Below are 17828 nucleotides of genomic sequence, written 5' to 3' on the forward strand. Positions count from 1 at the left end.
GTCAATAAAGCATATAAACTTGTCTTAACATTTTACAAGCTTCCTAGCAGCTCGAATACCAGAAAGTTACATATGTGGAAAATGAAATTATTCATCAGGTTCAAAACTTAAGTTACCTATCTACTGAAATGAAGCAGTCTCATGTAGATTTGATATTTAAGTATTTTTGAAACAAAAAGAATAAAACCAAAAAATTAAAGTTACTCAAGTTTTCTAGGTAGATACATAACCTACTTGTCACTATATGCAGGTACTAAATAGAGAAAATGGGCATTCTTTGCTACATCATACAAGTCAGCTTAAGATTTAAACCAGAGGTGCTGGGGTGGTGGTGTGTGACATCCTAAGTGTGATCCCGTTACATAAAAAAATGTATCATATATGTTCTACCTACAAAACTGGTTTAGATTGATAGTCAAGGTAAGGAAAAAGTCAGGCTACCGTGTTATTTTGTACTGGCATACATAAACAGGAAAGCTCAGTAAAAAAGTCCACTTTTGTATAGAATCATAGAATAAAGGAATGGTTAGAAACAGAAGGGAACTTGAAGATTGTCTAGTTCCAAACCTCCTGCCATGGGCAGGGACACCTCCCACTAGACCAGGCTGCTCAAAGCCCCATCCAGCCTGGCCTTGAACACATCCAGGGATGGGGCATCCACAGCTTCTCTGGGCAACCTGTTTCAGTGTCTCACCACACTCACAGTGTAAGATTTTCTTCTTAATATCTAACCTAATTCTACCCTCTTTCAGTTTAAATACATTACCTCTTGTCCTATTGCTACATAAAGAGTCACTCCCCATCTCTCCTGTAGGCCCCTTTCAGGTACTGGAAGGCTGCTGTAAGGTCTCCCTGGAGCCTGCTCTTCTCCAGGCTGAACAACCCCAGCTCTCTCAGCCTGTCCTCATAGCAGAGGTTCTCCAGCCCTCTGATCATCTTCATGGCCCTCCTCTGGACTTGCTCCAACAGGTCTGTGTCCCTCTTATGTTGGGGGCTCCAGAGCTGGACACAGTACTCCAGGTGGGGTAATCAGCTTTTCCCAACAAATTCATTAAGCTTTAGCAAAACCTAAACTTGTCAAACTTTTTTTTCATTTGACATAGTTTTCACATACGTAAAATATGGAAACAAGTTTTTGAAATAAATGAAGCACCAATTAAAATGTCAACATTTAATGACATTTAAGTCAGATGCACATTGGAGGTGGAGGACACCGCAGAGAAAGGGCCAGCCTAAGTTTTTGAAAGCCACAGTAAATATCAACATACAAAGTTCACTGCTACTATTGAGGATTTTTGGATGCTGTAAAAGCGGTAAGGATCAGCTCAAAGCAACTGCTGAACACCAGCAGCAGGAAAACCCACCCCTGCCTTTCGCTGTCAACACCACAGAGCTGGAAGAGAATTAAAGATGGACAATTCTGCGTTGCGGAAGACAACCCCCATGATGGCAATCAGATGGCCAACATTACCAGCTTGCTTTCAGTGCCTCACAATGCTGAGAGGTGGGGGAAGAAGCTGCTGCAGAACAGACTATGTACATAAACGTGAAACTATTCATCTTCTTTTACAGCTGCTGAGCTGGAAAAGGCTTCAGATTACTTAGGCATCTATCAGCCATGCCAAAGAACAGTGCTCTTCGACATTTTACTTCAGAAATTAAGGGTATAAAGGTATCAGAAACATGCTGGTATCTCACTCTGCTCACAGACTTCTACTACTACTGATAGTATGGTAGGACATGGTATTACCTTGGAAGGAAGGAGTTGGAACTAGGAAAAAAGCAAGTCTATCAAGGATCAGAGCCAATTGCCTTAAACATTTTGCACCAGAAAGAAACACACTTTTTATCCTCAGGATTTGGCTAAATTTAGCTCTACCTTCTGTGAGTACCATCCTAACTACCTTTGAGGTGGTTAGGAAGGAATTTTTCCCCTTGGTGCAAGATTCCCTTCTCAGCAGCTGAGGAATTCAGTGCAAGGTTAATCCATAAAACTCATTCTGTCTCTACCTAGCAGGTACCCAGAATAGATGACACTCAAGCTGAAAGAGTAGTAAAAGAAGGAATCCTCTCCAAAATAAGCAAAACGTTATCTATGGTTATAATAGTGCAGCAAGCAAGAAATAAACACCTTTTCTCCCCACTCCCTTAGAAGAAAACCCCACTGCCACAGCTACCATCAGCACAGCGACCAGCTGGTTATAAAGAGGCCCGACTGCAACGGTCCAGCCACTCCAAACTCCAAAGTCCACAAGGCACATGCCAGAGGACTGGCTGATCAGTAACCTCACGGGAAACTACTCACAAAGCTAGATAATCATAAAGTCATGCTTCCAAGGTCTTTCTAAAGCCTATGTAGCAGGATGAACACATCTGAAGACTGTTGTAATTGGCATTTTTTTTTGCCCTAAGTAGAAGACCAAGGTGTCCAGTTTAGGCTTGTGGATTTGAGATTTTTGGGGCAGAGTGTGTGTGGGAAGTGTGGAAGAGAAGGGGATTCTACATAGGCAGGTTAACCGAGAGAGCTAGATCACTGCAGTTATAATGATATACATGGATATTTATGAGCATCCATGCTCACAAGGATGCTCAAAGACCTGGAGACAAATGTGGAACACTGAAGATAAGACAGAGGCTTAAGGTAAGTGCTGAATTTCAGCAGGTTTTTACAAACTTCAGACTACCACCATCAGAGTGCTGTAAAATACTTTGCTTCAGTACATGACTGTCTCACATTGGTACAATGCTATTCAAGTTTTGTGCTGCCACTTGACACATAGCACTCAAGATGAATGAACATTACTCTGAGAGGGCAAAGTTATCAAATTTGGCAAATCTCTCATTAATTTGATGCACTGATTTTATGAGTTCATTCTTAATCTTAATGCAGGTGAGAAAGCAAAGCGTGAAATAAAAGTATTCTGGAGCTTGTAGTAGACTGCAAACAATTTATTTCCAACAAGTACTAGTAACTCCTTCAGAACTACTAATACTCAACATATGGAGTCAGTATCAGATTGTTAAGAGATTTTCTTGACTACTACTTCAGAAAATTCTACTAGGATTTTCAATGCTGTAAAATTCAAACACTGCAAGGTCATCACAGATCCCACCTTACAGGCCAACTTTAGACAAAGCTACATACAAACAGAAATCAAAAGGTAACAGAAAACCAGATATTTTTTTTTTTACTCTAAATCCTGACAAAGGCTCTAGGATAGAGACAGTACCTCTCTTCTTCCACTTTTTTTTCCCCTATTAAATGGCTAGAACACCTGAGACACACTCCAAACCCAGCTCATGTCTTGAGCACTTCCTGGGACTGTAATAATTTCATCACTTTGGGATGGTTACGTCTTTAGATGTTTGCAGATGGCTTCAATGAATATGCCAATAGTCAGTGCATAAAATTACTTCATTATTCTCTTTTTTTTTTGTAGTCTACATATCAATCCTTATCTGCCTGAAAACAGTTTGTTAGAGGCGTAACAGATGAATTTATTGCAATAGTCCTTGTTGCGCTATGGCAACAACTAAAACACTCTTGTAATACTAGATACAATTTCAGTATTTCTGGAGACTTTATTGAAAAGTACTCTAATACATCTCTTACACAAAACAAAGAAGGGTTTTGTTAGAGCATTTCACCAATTTTTGAAGAAGGAAACAGTTGTTTGGCCTTTTTTTTTTTCCAAAGGCTTCAGCAAAGCTAAAGAATTAGATCGCAAAACGCAGTAATCTGAAGTAATTCCACTTTTGAGTTTCCTCGCGATGCAGCAAACACTAGACATAACAGGCAATCCACCAAAACCAATTAGCAGGATTGAGCAATGTTTTCATTAGTAAACATTGTCTTTCCATCACAATTTTCAAATTATTTTCCTTTTCCAGATATGAAAACAATCTATCCCAGTCTTTCAATAGCCAGAATAAATATAGTATGTGCTAAAGAACTCTTCTAAAACTTCCATTGTGTCTACATTGAAAATAAGTAGTATTCATGTTCAGTAAAGCTATCACTTTAAATGGAAAAAACTTACATGTTTCCTAATAAAATACCCAGCATTCTACAAGAAGTATGCAATGCTTGGATATGATCCGAAAGCAGTAAATATTATTGAACTATATATGAAAGGTGAATACAAGCCAGGTTTCTCCAGATTTCTCAACATAAAAGAAATGATATTTTAGAAGACCATTTTATCAACGCAAAGCTTTCTAAAACACAACCTGGTACGAATTTCATTTGTTTCCATAAAAACATCTTTCTGTCCAGAAGGACACTGCATCACAGACAGCATTGTCCTGATATTTTTAAATTAAGAACATGGAATAATTGTTTTTACCAAAACTGAGAACAACAACAAAAGGGTTAAAGGGCCCTTTTTAAATTTCAAGCTGATGTATTGCTCAAAGTAGAGCACCTTCTGGGAGGGCAGAGGGAAGGAGACCTTTTCTTGTTGTAGTCACTGGGGGAGGGTTTCTTTGTCCTTTGAACTCTTTTGCCCAACCGTAGACTATGCAGCGGCCACTAATCTTCGTTAAGAAGGGCAATTCTGATCTTCCACTGGGTTTTGTGAGCAATACAATATATGTGTAAAAGCATGACACCGTGATTAAATTGTGTATCTGCCTGTAAGAAAATACTCAAGCGTGGACTGACAAGACAACTCATCTAACAAAGAGAAAGCTCTACTAAGCAGCTCATGAGGTGCTTGAAAAATCTAGGCACCAAAGTTTTAGTTCATAGATACTGCTATGGGCGACATACTTTGTTGGTCAAATAAATATCGTTGCCAGACAACTCATTCTTTCACTTTTTCCCCCCTACTATAAAGGTGCTTTCACTACAGAGTAGACTAGAAATTCAGCCATGCCCCGGGACATAATTCATCAAGTTCAAGTCTTAAAACACTTCACCAATAAAATGTAATCTAGTAATAGGTAGTAAGTTATTGCGAGAGCTTTCATATTCCTTAACTCTAGTTACAACAGAGTACAACATTATCAAAGTAGAAACAAAAACAACGAACAAATAAAACAAAAACTCCCATGCTGGAGCCATTAACATACATCACTTTTGTTCTGGTCTGCCACCACTCGATAGCAACTAGTGCTGTGTTACACAAAACCTATTCTAGAATATTTACCCAAGAGTTAACCTGGCATTAGGAATCATATAGTCAAACAGATACTCAATTTCCAATTACATCACAAACCAGCAGGTTTTCTAGTGTCCTCGAAAAGAATTACTATAGTAACTCTTAACTATTTTTTAAAGTCTAGTGTGTCTTATACTCTTGAAACACATGAGTAAAATTAGAAATTCGTTGATAATTATTCTTAAGATATACCAAGCACCATTTGAAAAAAAAAGCTTAAAACTTGCAAAGTTGACAATGTGTAATTTCTGCTCTTGACTGGAACAGGTGACATGGACAAACTTATGGAAGAGCACACACAATTTCATCAGTGCAATCACAAACTCTACTAAGCAGAAGAGACTGTTAAATGATGAAATTCAAAGACAGATTAGAAATACGTGTATCAGAGTATTATTTACATTTCCTATTTGCCATTTGCCCTTACAACTAAGACCATATACTGATCTTTTAGATGACAGCCCTAGCCCCAGGACTTTTTTACAGTTTTTTCAGGATTCAAACTCTAAAGACATTTCCAGAAGTAACTAGTAATCAACACCAAAATTGTCCAAGACAGACCAGGGCAATGAAGAGCCCTGTCCCGCTCAATATGGAGAGAAATAAAGAAAGCAGTATCAGACAGATGGCTTCTTCATAAAGTTACAAGAATGGAGGTGGTATCACAGAAATGGTTCCCTGGTAAGAATATCTGGGCTAGAAGATGATGTGAAGAGATGAGCAAAGGATCTAACTTAGAGGTGAGCACACAAGGAAAGACAGCAGCTCTAGAAAGCGTAATGAAATATAACACATGACAATAGTAACCAGTTTATAACGTTGAGGCTAAAGCCTGTAACAGAAGTGATGATCAGAATCCTGAAGTATTTCGCAAAATGGTTTTACCAAGTTACACAGACTCAATAGGGGAAAAGTATAAGTCACCTAGAATAAGAAGGTATCAGCAAAACAGGTGAGTACTGAAAAAAAGGAAGCAACGAACATCAGACTTACGTCAAAGCAGATTTTTAGTCTTACTAGAGAACCAACTAGACTGCAATGAAAGACAGAACTGCACTTTGATGATTAAGGGCAACCAATCACATAGAAAACTTATCCTCCCACTGCAAAAAGTTATGTTACAGCCATATACATTTGTTCATTAAGCAGACGCTCACGAGGCCCAATACAGTCCAGGAAGATAGCTTAAATGTTACTGCTAGACCTGAACGACTTATCATCAATAGAAAGTCATCTCTGTTGCCTCCAGTTTTTGTCTTGGATTATCAATCTTCTAGACAAGTAATTTCTACCCACAATTAAAGACTAAGGGTGGGAGGGATTTAAACACTGCAGAGTGTTTAACTAGAATTATGAGCTAAGTCATGTGCACATCCAGAAGTACTATCTAATATGTAGTTTGGTTTAACCTGACAACATTCACTGAAATAAAAAAATAATAAAAAAGAAGTTAGCTAAAGAATATTTCTAAGCCCCTTAGTCATAAAGATAAACCAAGACAAAGAAAAAGCTGGCTCTGATACATACCTTGACTACAGAAAACACTAAGCAACACCTTGGGAAAGAAAAGATATGAACATTTGCTTTACAGAGGCCACTAAATTGAATGAAAATGCTACAAGTTAGTGACGTTACTGTAAATTTTATCTTCAATTTCCACATTCTTGATTGCTTAGCAAATAATAAAAAAGAAAGGAGCATCTCAATGAAAATTAGTAAAGGTTACATTTCCTTCCTTGAAAAGGAGAGAGAAGCACTAAAGGAGATAAGCAAATGAACAAGAGGAGAGAAAAGAGAGCAAACAAAAACTAACAAATTAGGAAAAGCAGCAGTCCTTGAGCATTTTCACTTTTAATGATTTTGATTCCATCAAGAAAGAGAAATTATTGTACTCTATTTTTACACAAACCTCAAAAAGCTGAGGTTTGTGCGTTCAACATTATTTATCATTTCTGACCTTGATGTACAAGACTAGACAGCAGAAACCCCACACTAGTTGTTAATATGATGATTCTTAACTCTGCTGTGAGATAGACCTAACACAACATGTTGCCCTCTTCATCTCAACTACTTAACACACAATTAATGTAAATACATTGCTTAACGGTTACTGAAATAATTCACATGTTAGAGTTTTATATCCAGTTTAAAAAAAAAAAATCCTCCTAAAACGTTATTGCATTTAACTGCTAGCAGCTGATTTTTTAAGGTAAAAATTAATGTTGTGAGGAGAAAAGATCTCCAAAATCAAGCTAACAACCTTAACAGCAGAAATTAACAGGCTCCAGCCTTTTCAGAAGCTAAAAGCAAAAACCTGTATATCTCTATTCACTGGAATAAGCATTACTCAAAACATTTTAAACATAAATATTTTTACTAGCCAAAAATCACAAAAAAATCAAGAATTACCTAAGCACTGCTTAACTCAAATATACTTCAGAAGAGGCTTCCATTAACATGAGGTTCATTTTGAAAGACAGAGCAAATACTCCACACTTACCTGGAATATCTGCTAAATTTGAATTTACTTAAGTTTATCAAAATAGTCCGTTTATTACTTAACACTGTGAATTTCAATTCCACCTTCATCAGAACCACTGGTCAAAACCAGAAGTTATTCTTTATGCAACACTCTGGATTTTGCATAGACACAATCTATTTCCCTCCATTTGTAACAAAGCAACTTTTCAAACAAAAGCCAAGCCACGACATACTGACACAAAGATCAATTCAGAGTGGTTTCTTATGATCAACATCCTTATCACAAACACCAGTTCATTTCAATTCCTTCCAGCTAAGTTTTAGTTTTTCTTACTCCATTTAGATGAATATTTCTTACGGACAAAAGCAAAATTTTATTGATTATAAAGCAAGGTTTTCCTCAAAAAAATCATGAAGTGCGTTCCACTCACTTTGTTTTAACCTTTTTGAAAGGGAAATAGTTTTGCAGAAAAAACACTTGGGAAAACAAAGCAAATCCCTAACATGTCCAGAGGACTAGGGGATTTTTTTCAACTGAAAAATAATGCTTGTCAATGGCATGTTAGGCAGGGAACAGATTCACACATCAGGAGGGAATTCTTAAAGCCAGTATGACTGAATTGTATGAACCTAATTAGCCACCAACTAAAGAAATAACTTACATAAGGACTATTAAAAGCACAGCATAAAGCTTCTTCCTAAAAATATTATCATGCCATTACGTTGTCCGTAGATTGCGGTCAAAATCTTAATTCAAACTTCTTATCGCTCTCTAGATAGTAGCAATTATATTTCATTTGTAAAGACAGACTATTCACTTTTACTCAGTTAAAGGAAAACTGGTCTCCAAATACTCCTTTTGATGCAAATGAGCAGACCTGTGTCTATGACTTCTTTTCTCCAGCCATTTCAATGCAGAACTAGAACTAAGACTCAGTGTTTTTATGTCCTCTTGAACTGTGCCTGTTTAGTGGTAGTAACTATTGGAAAATATTCTGCTCACTAAAAAGTGCAGGCACCAGTCCATAAAGATTACAAGTCATCTTTCCAGACTGTCTAAATATTGGCTTATAACATTTGTTGCAAAGAGAATTTATTTTCCATATCGTAGGTTTGGTATACTTAAAAAGACAGCATTTTCAGATATATTCATCAGCTTCTTGATATTTACATGGTTTGCAGAGCTGCACTAGTTAAAACTACTGAAAGCTGGAAAATCCAATGTGTGGAGAAAGCACAACGTATCCCTACCTCCAGACTTTAATTTCCACTACTATCTTCCCCCATAATGCAATAGATATAGTTACTGGTAATCTCAATCTTAAAACATGAGTCCTTTTAAAGTCTCAGAGACAGATTTTTAAAAGCCTACCAGTGAGCAACCATGCCGATAGGAATCTACAGGGGCTCTACAACCTAAAAGATGTCTAATTCTTATTGCTTTAACTAGATTTAAATAATGAGCTTGCATACCTACTTTGAAAAGGCAACAAATTTATGTCATGTATCAGTTTTCCCTATGACCCTTAATGAACCAGAATCAGAGCTGAACCCAAAGATAAAAATTGCATCAACTTTAAAAGATCCTGTCATACTGTGTAACGTTTTCTGTAAATAGATTGTTTATTTGCATTAAAAACAGTAAAATGAACTTAAAACATACTGACTATGCCAAACATATAACACCAGAACAGGGGGGAAGTCAATATAAGAATACGCAACAACAACAAAAAAAAAACACGCACTCTCATTCTGAAGAGTTATTCCTAATGCCTTGCTGCAAAACCTACACAAGTGATTTTCAGGGGAGGGCGGAATCATCAAATAGCCATAAAGACCTTCCAAATTCCTCATTTTATTTATTTTTTTAAACTAGGGCCAGTTAAAAGTTAAATACTCTACTAGTAATTATTCTTAACACGAAGAATGCTATTTGTCCGAATTTTTTTATTAGACCTTGTTACATTTGTTAACACATAGATATATTAGATCAGTTTAGAACAGCTTTCTCCATGAGATCAATGTTTCTGACAACAATCCCCAAGCCCTTGGGCAGCTACCAAAAAACCCCACCTGTTCTAAAAGGTGTCTTTCTCAAAAAAACTAAAGGCAATTCACATTTCTAACTCACAAACCATGATCAGAAAAACCACAATGCTTCTCTTCCTCTCATATACAGTTATCAAAGTGTACATTGAAGATGAAACCTTTTTTTGTCACCACAATCAACAACAATTATAACACCTAGTTCACATATAACATCTTAAACCAATAAATCTTAAATGCTTTCAGGAGGATTTATATTTACTCTATCTGACAGTGATAAACGCACTAGTCTACAGTGCCTTTGCATTCATTGCTCTGCCCTAAAACATTCATATGCACTTATTTTATATAATCAATCACTTAATTCCAGTGGGCACTTTCATTGGGGGAGGGAGGGAGGTAAAAGTGTATAAATGCAAATCATTTCTTATCTACAAGCTTCTGAACAACTCTATGCACTTGTTCCCAAATCATTAATTCAAATTTGTTCCTTTTTGAGAACTTGGGTACTATAATACCCAAGACTTGGGTACTATATACCAAGACTTAAATCAAGATCAAAACATCAGTTTATCTCCTACTACAAAATGTCTGAAGTCTTTTTACTGCATTTCTATCCTCGGACAAGGTGGGGGGGGAAGAAAAAGTAAGCCAAATAATTAAAATCATCCAAAAACTTGGTAATACAAAGGCAGGGAGAAAGTTGAATGGAAATGGGAAACAGATTTAAAGAAAAGGGTTAACATACTGTTTAATTTTTAATTTCATTATTGATTTATCCGCAAACAAAATTATGATTCACCCTACATTTCCACAAAACCTTCTGTATCTTCTTTAGATTTGCAAAAGTGAGTAGCTGCCGCATCACTGGAAGTAGATAACAGCAAAGCTTAAATTAGTACCAGCATTACAGGGTTTTTTAGGAAAGGTTTGTATCTAGCATTGCTCTTGACATCACTAGAGTTTAACTAAAACTTTAAAATCAGAGTTTTGGGTTTGTTCATTTATAAGCTCCTCAAGCCACAGAGCTTCTCTCTACTTTCTGAATTAAAAAAAAAAAATCTTCAACATGAAAATAATGCAGACTATTAACAGGTTTCTCAGAATAGCAACAAGTGTTAAAATAGGTAAACAACTTCAACTTTGTTAGGTATTAACTCAAGCACGAATCCACAAGTGACTTCAGTGAAAGCATAAGTGAAGATATGAAACCCTCACTCCCAAGAAATCTTCAATCTTCTTCACACGGGGTACAGACAGAGGAACATCCAACTTTGAGGATGGAACAGAAAGATCCCTTCATCCCTGTTTTGCTGGGAAAAAGCAGCACTGAATTACTTCATTAACTGCTCATATCACACAAAAAGTTAGGAAAAAGTCAGAAATGGAACTCTACAATATGCCCTACCCAAGGCTCTTGCTTTTCAATATCTTACAGGCAATATACTTTTAAGAAATAATTTGTGTCTAACTCTCAAAAGAGGCAAGTAGACAAGTGGATCTCTAATCCCTTGCTTCTCTAGTCTACACTTCATAGTCTACACTATGAAATATTAACAGGAATTCAAACGGATTCGTTTCATGAAGCACTCTTCTGAAAAAAACCTCACATTTAAACTACTTTGAAAATCCTACTCTAAACATTCAAAACCAAGTCATATTTTACACTCTCCATTAAAGTGATGAGGACCCAATGGACTTAGAGCAATTGTGTCTCAGCAAAAAATTAGACCTTTCAAACACCAAGGTACATCAGCAGGTCACATGCAAATACCTTTCACTGTCACTGCCTAAGCTATAGTGTCAGAACTGTAGTCAATTTCCACTAGATTTCACTCTTCCTTTTCTTTTCTGAATATATAAATCTCCCTGAAACCCTACTATTAAGGAAGTGATTAGCTCCTCTGGAAAATCCTACTCTCTCCATATAGGAAACTTAAGTCACTTAAACCAGATTATTTACCCTGAAGAAATGCCTGAAGAATTACTATAAAGCATCAAGTCTTGATATTCTAACCATGATTTATACAACCAGAAGCTCCTGGAGGACAATTTGCAGTATGGGCAGCTGTGAGCTGCAAAGTTAACCCAGACTCCCGACCATGTCTGAACAGTTTAAATGATCCAGTCTGACCCAGCTCCGGCACACCCAACCAAAAGTCATATCCAGGTTACGGCATCTTCATAGATGCCACACTCGCTGCAGCCCCTACAATAAGCAAGACGTGCCTCGTGGTCAAGCTGAGCCAGGAAAAGCTGGGAAAACAACAGAGAATTGTCAGCTCTCAAGCAGTCTAGTAAAAGGGTTTTCATTTAAGCTGATAAATGGTACACATGTGAATTGCACCATCATCTGGGTTGAAAATACTGCCAAATTTAGGTCAGCTCAGGGTAATGGTGAGAAAAATGTGAACATTTGTAATTATCTGTAAGGAAAATATACCTTAGCTATAAAATCATTACCTACTGCCACTTTGTTGCAGACTTACCTGCAGTCTTATCAAACCTTTTTAAAACTAGTAGTCTAAAAAGCTGAGGTGTTTAAAGAGATATGCATGCACTTAATTTTTACTATTGCTACTTGAACTGAAATAAATGTCATCGTTGACAGCAGTAAGTATGCTCCTATATAGGTTCAGAGGCTTAAACTGCAGAAGTGTGGAGCTAATGCAAGTAAAATTGTTATTTCTTTCCATAATAACTATAATGGAACTGGTAGCTTTTGTGCAAAGTCTAGTTAATTATGATAAACATGTAAGGCTGACCTAAAAAGGGATAAGATTTGTTAAACTACTTATTAAGAAAACTACAGAAGCACAATCTGTCATCAACACAAAGAAAACAGGTTGGAGTTAAAACATATTGGGAATTGACAAATGCATTAATCAGACAAAAAATGAGGCACAGACAGTTAGCAGTCAACCTGCAATTCCAGAAAGACTGTGCTATGTTCTCAAACACAATCATGAAGGCTCCCTCACACTAGCATCAGCCCAGTTTTCTGAACAAGCCACTGTCAGCCAACAGTCACACGGTTAAAACCTAAGCAATCCAAGCAAGGAGCTCTAATTATGATAAAGATTGCAGGATGTGGGAAATAATCACAGAAACACCTCATCTTGGCCTTCAAGAAACAGTTTGCAACAGCGGAACTGTGATAGCTCTTTTCCAGCTACCACACACCGAATAATCTTAGAATTGCTTTCAAGACTTTTTTGTGGCTTATGCTAGCAGCCAGCACCTGGGTGCAGAAACGGTAGCAAGCTGCAAGACCAAGCCAACGTGATTTCTCAGAGGCTTCTGTTAATAAACAACCAGGACCGCGGCCAGGCCGAGAGCAAGTGTGAATTTCCTCCTTTTCCCGGGAACACGCACACGATCCGGCCTCCACCCTCTGAGCAGGGAGCTCTGGCTGTCACACACAAACAGGGCTGTAACCTGCCTCCCCAGCCCTCACCCCCCCCGCCGCTTTCAAACCAGACTAACCAGCCAAAGGGAACATGACAAGGGGCAGCGGTAGGGTGTGGTTGGACTATTACTTTTTTTTTTAATTATTATTATTTAAAAAAAAAAAAAAGAGAGAGTAAAACCCAGCCTCTCTCAGCCATCGAGAAACACCCATTTCACTAGGAAGAAATTACCCGCTGTGTTTTTCCGGTACAACATGTGAACTCGGGACTGCGAACCTGCGCCTGGTGTTTGCTCTACACCGAAGGCTGGCAGCCTTGGGGACACGGCCGGCCACAAAGCGCTCCCTCCGTCACGCCCCGGGAAAAGCCACCCCGGGCACCGCCACCAGCCGCCCGGAGAAGCCGCCCGAGCGGAGCAGGTTGCTTTGTACGAGGCTGCCTTCCGCACAAAGATGAATATTTAAACGAAACGAACAAGGAGCAGCAACAAAAAAAAAAATTTAAAATAAATAAAACAAAAGCCCACCAGCAGGCTTCTCAGTTGTCTTCCACCAGCCGCCTTTCGGCTCTGTTTAAGTCACAGACAGACAATAAAATCAAGCCCACAGAGGTGGCCCGGTTCGGGGTCGGGGGGGGGGGGTAGCTCCTGCATGACCGCCCTCGCCCGCCCCCTTTCGCCACCTCCAGCGCCCAGAGGGTTCCCTGCCTCCCAGCCGCCGGTCCCGCAGGCTCCGGCCGGCATGTGCCCGCGGGAGGGGAGGGAGGGCGCGCTCCGGCCCTGCGCTCCCTTTCTCTCCCCGGCCGCTGCAACCTGCCCTCACCCGAGCCGCTCCGGGCACGGCAAGGGGCCCGCCGCTCGCTGCCCGGCCCTCCCCGCCGAAGAGCGGAGCCTCCTCCCCGGCCAGAGCGGGCCCCGCGTTAGCGGAGCGCGGGGGGAGGCCTGTGCCCGAGCCCCCCGGCCGGGAGAGGGGGGGAACGGGTGAACGGGGGGCCGAGCTGGCGGCGGGGCGGAGGCGGGCGCGGCCTGGCCCGGGCGCGGTGTCTCACCTCCCGGAGGGGGTGGCGGGCCGGGCCGGGCCGCGGCGGGCCGGCCGGGAGGGAGAGAGCAGGGGGGTGCCGCGGCGGGGTCGCTCACCTCCGTGGGGTCGCTGATCTCGAACAGGTCCAGCCGGTTCGCGTTCCAGTGGTTGATGATGTCGGCGAGTTTGCGCCGCTCCTCCTCCCGGCTGCCGCCGCCGCCGCCCGACATCCTCGCCGAGCCCGCCGCCGGGGAGCCGAGCCGGAGCCGGGGCCGGGGCCGGGCCCTCTCCGCCGAGCCCCGGCGAGGGGCGGAGGCGGGGACGGAGTGGGGGGTCCCTCAGTCCCGGCTGGGTAGGGGAGGGGCCGGCTCTCCCCTCGGCCGCTGCTGGCACCGGCGCCGCGGAAACGCCCCGGGATCGCGCCGCCGATCACGATCGGCCCCGGAGGACAACGGGGAAGGAAAGAAAGAGAACGGGGGAAGGGCAGGGAGGAGGAGGGAGGATGCCCCAAGTCGTCGTCGGCGGTGGCGGCCGCTGTGTCTCCCGGCTCGGCGGCGTCTGTCCCCGCTCGCCTGCCCTGAGCCGAGCGAAGCCGCCGCTGCCGCCTTTCTCCGCCCCGCTATCGCCCTCCCTCCCCTCGCTCGCTCCCTCACACACCGTCCCGTGCGCGCCCCCGCTCGGCCGCCCGCCCGCCCGCCCTTCTCCGTGGGCGCGCCTGCGCGCGCTCCCGCCGGCCGTCACCTCCTGCCGGCGGCCGCGCGCGCCTCAGGAGGGCGCCCCCTCCTCCTCCCCCCGGCGCGGGGAGGCGGCCGGGGCGCGGCCAGGTGCGGCGGCAGCCTCCGCCTGGGGAACCGGGGCGGTTGGGGAGGAGCGGAGGGGGGGGGTGTTACCGGCAGGAGGCCCCTGGCCGGCAGCGGGAGCTCTGGCCGCCGCGCGGGGCCGGCGGTCGGGCGCTGGCGGCAACAAAGGGCCTGGGCGGCCGCTGCTGCCGCCGCCGCCGCCGGAACAAAGACCCTGCGGGCGGAGGGTGGCGTTGCCCCGTCGTGGCCTCTCCGCGCCCGGGCGGGCGGGAATGTCGCCGCTTCTCAGCCCGCCCTGTCGAAACCCTCCCTGCCCGCGGGCAGAGGTCAGGGCTCGGGGGAGGTGTTGCGGGGGGGTGTCCCCAGGTCAAGGCCGCGGCGAAGCGGAGCGGTGTCGCCCCGCGGCCCCCAGCCCCTCGCCCAGCTCGGCTGCGCCTCGGCTTCTCCCGGCAAAGCGAGGAGAACGACCCGCCGCCGCTCCCCCGGGCGCTGCCGGCTTTAATAATGTTTGCGGAGTGCTTTCGGAGCGCGGCGTGAAAGGAATTGCCTAAAAAGGCTGTATTGACAGGAATTTCCACGGCTTGAGATGAAGCTTAAGCATCAGATATGTTTTAATGGTTTTTAGATGTATAATTTGTGGTTGCTCACAAAACGTGTCAGTTGGCTGTAAGAGGCATGGCTCATTGTATAGAATTTGGAATCCATTGCGGGTCTGGGGGTTTGGCTTTGTTTTTTAACCCGCTGAAGTAAGTAATGCATCCTGATACTTCAGCGGTCATGTTCGCTTTGCGTTGGGCATCCTTTGAAACTTAGTCCTTGTACAGTCGTATTTGAAGTCGGCTGTCCGACTGTGTATATTTTTTGGTTTCTTCAGGTGGTTAAAAAGGGGGGAAGTACTCTTTCTTTTTAGTGTACCTGGCACAGTGTTTCAAGTTCCTCTTTGCTGCAGGAGTTTGGAGGAGTGGGTTTTGCTGATGAAGTTTTGATTGGTTGGGTTATTTGAAGAAGGAGATTCCTCAGAGGCCTTGTCTACATTAAGCAATTAAATTATTGTTTTTATTCAGCAGTAGAGCTCCTGTATAAGTACCAGCAGTTCTGGTTTTACAGGTGAAGGTCAGTTATACTTTTGCCCTACATCTTTAACTGTGCCATATTAGCAGTTCCAAGGACGGAAGAGATCCTGTTTATCGGGTCCCAAACTCCGTAAGGCATTGAAAGCCCTTCTCAGAGCTCTTGGAGAACTTGTAATATCACCATCCTAAAACTATACTATATTCCTTTTAGAAGTAAGGTGTAGAGAGAAGAAGGAAAAAACAAACTAACCTAAGTCTTCTTACATAAAAGGGAAAAAAAATGATGCTGGATTTTTTTCCCATATCCAGAAAGAGTGTGCTACCAGATAACTTCGGATGTTCTGGCAGTGCCTGCAAAGATCAAGAAACCATCTGTAATGCAGATATCCACAACCCAGGCAGAGAGCTGCGTGCTCTGTCACAGATGACATTTGGGGAGTGGTGTGCTGACTTGGGTCCTTGGCTCTGGATATTGGTGAAATGGGATTGTTCAAGACACGTGATGAGAAAGAGTGGCTGTACTACTTCAGGATTAGGAAGGAGACTTTTAGGTACAGGGTGTGCATAAATCACCGTTTTGCTGTTACAAGCTACATAGATAAAATTGTTTTTCCTGAGGAAAAGAGGCAGTTGCTCTTGGAAAACTGGCTACTGAAAGTAGTTTGTTTAGCATTGCTTGCATGCCTGGGTTTTCAAATGCTGAGGAGCACCAGGAATAAAATTATCACTGTGCTGGACTCACATGGTGTGTATAATCAGCTGTGAATTTATTTATTTCTATTTTAACTGCAGCTAGTCAGCATTTCTAAACCGTAGCTAGACTCCAGCCTGGATACAAACAAATCCCTCAAACTGAGCAGAATTGGAGCAGGCTAAAATGTTTAGATGGCGTTTCTCAGAAGTTCCAAGTCACTACAGTGTATTTCTACAATGTAGTGGCAGGAGCAATGGGAATGCTACTGCGGGTCAGATAACTAGCAGGGACCATGCTGCTGATTAGCCCTGCGCTGAGCTGGGCAGTGCTGAAGCAGTATTGAAAGAAACCAGGCCAGCTTGTACCTGCAGAACCAGTTGTTGCCATCAACAGTCAAACGGCAGCAGCTTTAGGACAGCATCAGGGTTTAAGAAAAATCATAATGTAGACAAGAATTTAGCTGTCTGAGTGAACCAGCAGGACGGTATGCGTGTGGAGATAGTACTGTGGGAGATAAAGCATAAGCCCTGATTTCCTTGGAAAAACAAGTGTGCGGAGAGCTAAAGCATGAAATTACAGTGTGCTGGCTAGTTTACAGTGGAAAATGTGTGCCGCTTCACTTTCAATCCCTATTTTTTTCATAGGGCTATTGCAATGAGAAGTAAAACAGCTGCTGTAAAGCCTAGCAAGTGACATGATTCCTGTGAACAGTTGTAAAAAAAATTCAGATGTATTTATGAATGGAAAGCATTATACACATAAAATACATTATAAACAGGATTGTATGTTTGAGCTATCATCAAGGCATCTTCCATTTAAGGTATTGCATAAAGTTACTCAAAACCAATAAATTAAATTTTCCTCTGTATTCAGTCTGAGATTTTTATCATTTAGATAGTGAGAAGACAGAATCCTATTTGAGGAGTTTCCATTTCAGCCCAGCAGTCCTGTAGGTAGTCCCACTGAAGCTGGTGGTAGAGTTAGGTTTAACTCTATAAATGATCACGTGCTTGATGAGAAATAATAGGGTGGGAGAAGCAAAAGAATGGGGAACAAAAACTGCTTTACTTGCAGGTGATAATGAAAAATGTTTTTTACTTCTTTCCTTACTAAACAGTGTTCTTTTCTTTTTTAAGGTGCTTA

The 17828-nt window shown here is 42.2% G+C and overlaps 1 protein-coding gene across 23 annotated transcripts in view; it reads right to left on the reverse strand.

The window, feature by feature from the left end:
- The window catches only part of AFDN (afadin, adherens junction formation factor), a 129542-nt gene extending 114752 nt beyond the window's left edge, over nucleotides 1–14790 (reverse strand). For 17 of the 23 annotated variants that reach the window (XM_063329154.1, XM_063329146.1, XM_063329138.1 and 14 more), the window contains exon 1: nucleotides 14235–14790. In XM_063329154.1, coding sequence (XP_063185224.1) covers nucleotides 14235–14348 — 114 coding nt within the window. In that variant the 5' untranslated portion in view covers nucleotides 14349–14790. The remainder of the gene's footprint in view (nucleotides 1–14234) is intronic. The other 6 variants (XM_063329149.1, XM_063329144.1, XM_063329148.1 and 3 more) reach the window with 1 other exon arrangement.
- Nucleotides 14791–17828: the final 3038 nt, after the last annotated feature.

Source organism: Chroicocephalus ridibundus, chromosome 3, assembly GCF_963924245.1.
Source record: "Chroicocephalus ridibundus chromosome 3, bChrRid1.1, whole genome shotgun sequence".
Lineage (NCBI taxonomy): Eukaryota > Metazoa > Chordata > Aves > Charadriiformes > Laridae > Chroicocephalus > Chroicocephalus ridibundus.